The 6,000-nt window shown below is 48.8% G+C and overlaps 1 protein-coding gene across 1 annotated transcript in view; it reads left to right on the top strand.

Annotated features, from left to right (window-relative positions):
- Positions 1 to 339: 339 nt before the first annotated feature.
- Positions 340 to 6,000, top strand: part of Dnmt1 (DNA methyltransferase 1) — a 44,858-nt gene continuing 39,197 nt past the window's right edge. The window contains exon 1 of the mRNA XM_028763759.1: positions 340 to 472. Within this exon, the coding sequence (XP_028619592.1) occupies positions 393 to 472 (80 nt within the window). The 5' untranslated portion in view covers positions 340 to 392. The remainder of the gene's footprint in view (positions 473 to 6,000) is intronic.

Here is a 6,000-nt window from a genome sequence, read left to right as displayed (position 1 = left end):
TGCAGTGCCCATAGACACCAGAAGAGGGCGTAGGATCCCCTGGAAGTAGAATTACAGGGGCTTGCAGTGGCTGGATGTGGGTGCTGGCAAGCAACCCAGGGTCCTCTGCAATGGCGCACTACCTGCTCTCCAGGGCAGGGCCACCTCTCCAGGAAAGAGGAAGGTGAGTGGCGCCAGTCACAGTACGGACGAGCCCACTACGGCCAGGAGGTGTGGGTGCCTCCGTCGTGCGCATGCGCACTCCCTTCGGGCATCGCTTGGTCTCCCCCCACTCTCTCGCCCCGTGTGGTACATGCTGCTTCCGCTTGCGCCGCCCCCTCCCAATTGGTTTCCGCGCGCGCGAAAAAGCCGGGGTCTCGTTCAGAGCTGTTCTGTCGTCTGCAAGCTGCAAGATGCCAGCACGAACTGCTCCAGCCCGAGTGCCTGCGCTTGCCTCCCCGGCAGGCTCGCTCCCGGACCATGTCCGCAGACGGTAGGTGCCACGCAGGGTGCGGGTGAGGGGCGGGTCGGATGCTGAGGCATTTATTGGGGTATCTCAGGGTGGCCCTGCGGCCGCTGACAGCCAGGGCGCGCATGCGCGGGGCAGCGTTTGGCGCGGGCTGTGCTTCCTGTCGCGCGTGCCCCTGGCTGTTGGCGCCAAAATGGGTGGGGGCCGGGGTGCTGGCAAGCCCATTGACTGGGAACTTGAGGGAGGAAGGGGATCATCCCTCCTAGCCCTCTGAAATAGAACAAGCTTGGGGACACCTTCAGGGTTTCCTCTCTGGTCAGCCAGGCTCCTGGATATGCAGGAAGTACCCCTCTCCCTGCCTGTGGACACCGTGAAGCCCCCACCCCACTCCAGCCTCCACTTCCGGTGCCCTGCAGATCCCGCCGCGCCCACCCGAGGGTCCCTCCCCTGGGTCCCCAGAGGCCCTCGTGCAGAAGGGCCCTCATTCCCAGCCCTGCTGTCAAGCCCTAGGAGCTTTCTCTCTCATGGTGCCGTGCTGGGCCTGGGCGGCTTGCAGCCCTCGTGGGTTTTTGTTTTGTGTTTATCCTAAAGTAAAGGAGCTCGTGCGATCCTGGAGCTATCGGAGAGACTGCGTGGGGAGAGGTGGTGCTGCAGAATGGGCCCTCCACTTTGGCAGTGACATAACTGTCCCGAGATCCCAGAGCAGTCGAGGAAACCTGTAGCACTGTCTAAAGTGTGTGTATCTTAGGGAGGGAAAGATGAATGATAGTGAGATGTCTCGGCCCCTGCCCCATCATTTTAACCCCTGTGAATCAGTTCCTTCTATCCTGCTGCCATCGAGGAAGCTTTTTACATTGTCCAGTGTTTATTCCGAGGAGTGAGGGATGGCAGGTAAAGCCTCTCATTTCAGAACATATGAATACCCCCACTCCCTGCCCAAGCAATCAAGGAAGCTCTTCAGCTTTCACTGTTGTCACTGGAAATAAGGGACCCTGGGTAATGAATGGGCCCTCCACTAACTAGTCTCTTCCATGCCTCCATGAGGACGGCTGTGTGCAGGGATTGGCGGGAACACTGGATTCCGCTTCCTGTTCCAGAAGGGCATCGTCTATCAGTTCATTCCTGAAAGCTTGTCCCGCGCATCACTGTGCGTTAGTCATAGGTGCCCTGACTAGTGCTGGACATATTCCAACCCGACTAGGAGTCTACTTTTGCTGTTTCCATGGCTTAGTTCCCTGGAATGATGCCAGGCCAATTCCTGTTTGAGTTTTGGGGGATCAAGTGGGAGGAGACTGAGTTCCCCTTGTCAAACACCCCCACCCCCCAACTTGCCCCAGGGTTGGACCTGAGGCTGGACGTTTTCTACCACTGAGCTACACCTCCAGCCCGTTCACTTTTTCTTATTTTGGAGACACGATTCTTGGTGAGTTTTCTAGACTGGCCTGGAATTCTCCATCTCTCTGCCTGTGTCTCCTCAATGCTGAGATTACTGGAATGTGCCACCATGATTGTTTGGGTTTGGTTTTTGAATGCTTGTTTTTGATTGTATAGACATGAAAATGTGCAGCCTTTATGACACACCTCAACAGATTTTTTTCTTTTACAATTTACTACCAAAAATATACATAAAATATCTGGTTCTTTAAAATTAGACAGTGCTATAACATGTCTTTGTCTTTTCCTGTCCTTTGGTTTGTTTACATGTGTATGTTTTGTTTTTGTTTCCAGGAAGGGATTCCTGTAGGCCAAGCAGGCTAGTCTCAGGCTGGCTGTATAACCCAGGCTAGCCTTGATCTCTTGTATCTACTCGAGTGTTTGGATTACAGGAATGTGACATCATGCCTGGCTTAACTTTTCTTGACTTAGAAAAACTTACTAGCAAAATATCTACAGTATGAGATATGAGAGGTACCTCCATTTGGTAGGGTAGTCCGGGAGCTGAGTTAGGCCTTGTCGCAGCTTCCGTCTGTGCTGCTGGTCTGTGTTTAAATGGCAGTTTGTTTAAATAGAAGTGTGCATAGTTCGGCTAGATGTATAAGAGTATTTTCAACATTTGGACTTAAGTCTTTTATTTAGTGTGTATGAGGATGTATGCTACAGCTTGTGTGGCGGTCAGGACACCTTGCAGGATCTGGGCTTTCCACAGGTTCTGGGTATAGAACTCGGGTCATCAGCATTGCAGCAGTGCCCTTATCTAATGAGTTCTTGCCAGACCCAGACTGACGGTTTCTTTGAAATATAGTAAACCCTGCCTCTTTGAAAACTCAAGTCATGCTTTTTAGTGGGCTGTGGTGCCCATGGCCTGTAACCTCAGCCTTTGAGGGGCAGGAGCAGGAGGGTCGAGAGTTAGAATTCAACTAAGGCCTCATTTCAAACATTCACACCTTGCAAGGTGAGGGATTTCTCTTGAACAGAGAGGCGTCCTTCCCATTGCTGAGATTCCTTGGTTGACATAGGTTTCTAATTTCTTTCAGTTTTTTTTTTTTAAATTAAAGCTTGTTTTCAAGGCAGGGTTTCTATATAGTCCATCTGGTCGTGATTTTGTTGTTCTTGTGCCTCTTGAGTGATGTGTGCTGCATGCCTGGCTTGCTCTTTGCTTATTTTTTGTTAAACTTGTATATAGATCGTGTGTGTGATATACATATATATACACATGTGTGTATGTATACATATATACCCGTATATACACACACAGGTATGTGTTAGGGGAGCAATGTTTTATGTGCATATGTGTATCATGGTGTACGTGTGGCAGTTAGACATCTTCGTGGTGTTTATTACCCTCTTCACCTTTATGTGGATTTTGGATCAAACTGAGGTTGTCAAGGATGTGTGACCAGTGCCCATCTCACCAAGCCATGGTTAGGTACGTTTATCTATTTGTGTCTGCCAGTGTACATGTATGGAGGTCAGAGACGACCTTTCCTGAGTCAGTTCTTAGGGGTCCTGGAGATGATCTCAGATCATCTGATGTGACAAGTGCTTTTGCCCACTGAGCCATCTCATCTGACCCTAACATTTTTTATTTCATTTTGAGATAGAATCTTACTTTGTAGCCTCAGCTAGTCTGGAATTCTGTGTAGAACAGGTTGCCCTCGAACTCGGATATCCACCAGCCTTTGCCTCTTGAATACTGGGATTAAAGGCATGTGCCACCGTGCCCACCTTAAAGAGCTTATTTTATTACATTTGAAATTTTTGGAATTGGTTTCTTGCCTTCTACCTTAGGCTGAGAGATTTGAGATCATTTGTAGGTGCTTTGCTGTGAGTATATCTGTGTACCACATGTGTGCCTGGTGCCCAAGGAGGCCAGAAGAGGGTATTGGATCCCTGGAACTGGGTCTTCACTTTCAACCTTACTTGCTTTTTGGATATTGTTTGAGACAAGGTTTCACTATACAACTCCAGCTGTTCTAGAACTTGATATGGAAACTAGGCTGGCTGGGAGCTAACAAACCCTCCTCCTACCTGTGCCTCTGCGTAAGGGACTAATAGCTTTTTCTTTAAGACCATTTGCTTATAACCTTGCAACTCAGCGATTCAGTTAGTACAGCTGTGTATATGTGTGTGTTTGTGTGTTGACAGGCCAGAGGTAACTGTTAGTTGTCTTCCAAAATTATCTCCATTTTATTTTTTGGGATCTTTCTCACATGGGCTGGAGAGATGGCTCAGAGGTTAAGAGCACTGGTTCCTCTTCCAGTGGTCCTGAGTTCAATTCCCAGCAACCACATGGTGGCTCACAACCATCTGTAATGAGATCTGATGCCCTCTTCTGGCCTTTAGGCATACATGCTGTATACATAATAAATAAATAAATAAATAAATAAATAAATAAATAAATAAATAAATCTTTAAAAAAATGTCTGTCGTTGAGCCTAGAGCTCTTCTTTGGTCAGATTGGCTGGCATAATAAACAAACAAACAAACAAACAAATCTTTAAAAAAATGTCTGTCGTTGAGCCTAGAGCTCTTCTTTGGTCAGATCGGCTGGCCAGCACACCTAGGGTTGTTTTCTCCATTCGCAGCTTTTTACATGAATCCCAGGCTCCTTGCCGAGTCATTTCCCTATCCCTCTTCTGTTGTGGCTTCAGACTTGTTATGTAACTGACGATGACCTGAAACTCGTGATGTTCCTGCCTCAGCCTCTTGAGTGTTGAGTTGCAGGTGTGCGCCACTGTGTCTGGCTAAGGCCAGACTGAGTCGTCTCCAGCTTCTGAAACCGTCTGACAGGTGATTCCTACCTTTTGGTCTTCCCTGCCACCACCTCCACTCTAAAGCCAGTCTCTTAGACCGAGCCCCTGAGTCTCTCTGACCCTTCCTCCATGCTTCAGTACCATTTGTAGTGCAGCTCGACGGCTCTGTGCTGACTGTCCCTGATAAGCTTCCTGTCGTTCACTTGAAAATGCTGGAATCTTAGTCACATCTGCAGAGTTGCTGTTGCCAAATAAGTTAAAGTCACGGGTCCTGGGGTCAGAGCAGCAGTGTCTTGTGAGAAGGGATGACATCGTTTTGCTACCCAAGATATCTGATTCATCAGATGGCCTCATCCCATCTGCCTAGTTAGAGGCAGGGCGCCGGTATAGCTTGGTGGGAGAGTGTGACTTTAGTGTATTCAGGGCCCTGGCTTCCATCCCCAGCAGCAGACAGAAAAGGCAGGGCTCTAGAACAGGCCCTGTTGTGCTGCCAAGTTGTATTTCAGACCAGCATTTCTGGTTTAGGATGTTGAAATAACTTAACCTTTGCAATCTCTCTAGTTCATGTTTCTGTCAGACGAATTTTCCCTAAAAGTATGGTTTCGATCTGGTGGTCTTTCCTCTCCCGTGGTCCTTTTGATGGCCTTGCAACAAGATGACTACTGTGTATCTCCCACGGTTGCTAGCCCTTCTTTGGACTTACTTATCTTTTCTGGCTGACACTGTTAGGGCTATTTTTTGGGTGTCTTAGAAGCAGCTTCCACCCTGGGGCTCTGCTGGGGAGGCTCCTTTGTCTAGGTCACCCCTTCTTACTGTTGGACTTGTTCTCCAGGAAAGGGCTCAAGTTTTTTTTTTTTTTTTTTTTTTTTTGGTTGTTGTTTTTCCTCTTGACAGGGTTTCTCTGTGTATCCCTGGTTGTCCTAGAACTCACTCTGTAAACCATGCTGGCCTTGAGCTCAGATCTGCTGCCTCTGCCTCCTGAGTGCTGGGGTTAAAGGCGTGCACCACTGTGGGTCCGCTGAAGAAGAGCTCAAGTTTTAACTTCATTTACATTAGCTGTGTTAAGATTAGGTTTGTCGTGTGCATGTCCAGCATGTGTTTGGAGGGTCAGGACTGCAAGAGGAGGTCCTCGCCAACCCCTTGGTTGCCCTTTGGTCGGACTTGGTGGGAGGTGCCTTTACCCACTGGCTCCTCTCACCAGAGCCCTACATTGTCCTGTTTGAGATAGGATGGAGCCATACAATCCAGGCTGGTTTGGAACTTACCATCCTCCTGCCCCTACCTCCTTGAGAGTCGGGATTCCAGTGCAGCACTGCTGCACCTTTCTATGTTTGCCTACTTTTCCAAGGTTTGTGTAGT

The sequence above is a fragment of the Grammomys surdaster genome, unplaced genomic scaffold (genome assembly GCF_004785775.1).
Source record: "Grammomys surdaster isolate TR1022 unplaced genomic scaffold, NIH_TR_1.0 140, whole genome shotgun sequence".
Lineage (NCBI taxonomy): Eukaryota > Metazoa > Chordata > Mammalia > Rodentia > Muridae > Grammomys > Grammomys surdaster.
This window is presented reverse-complemented; position numbering and strand designations above follow the sequence as displayed.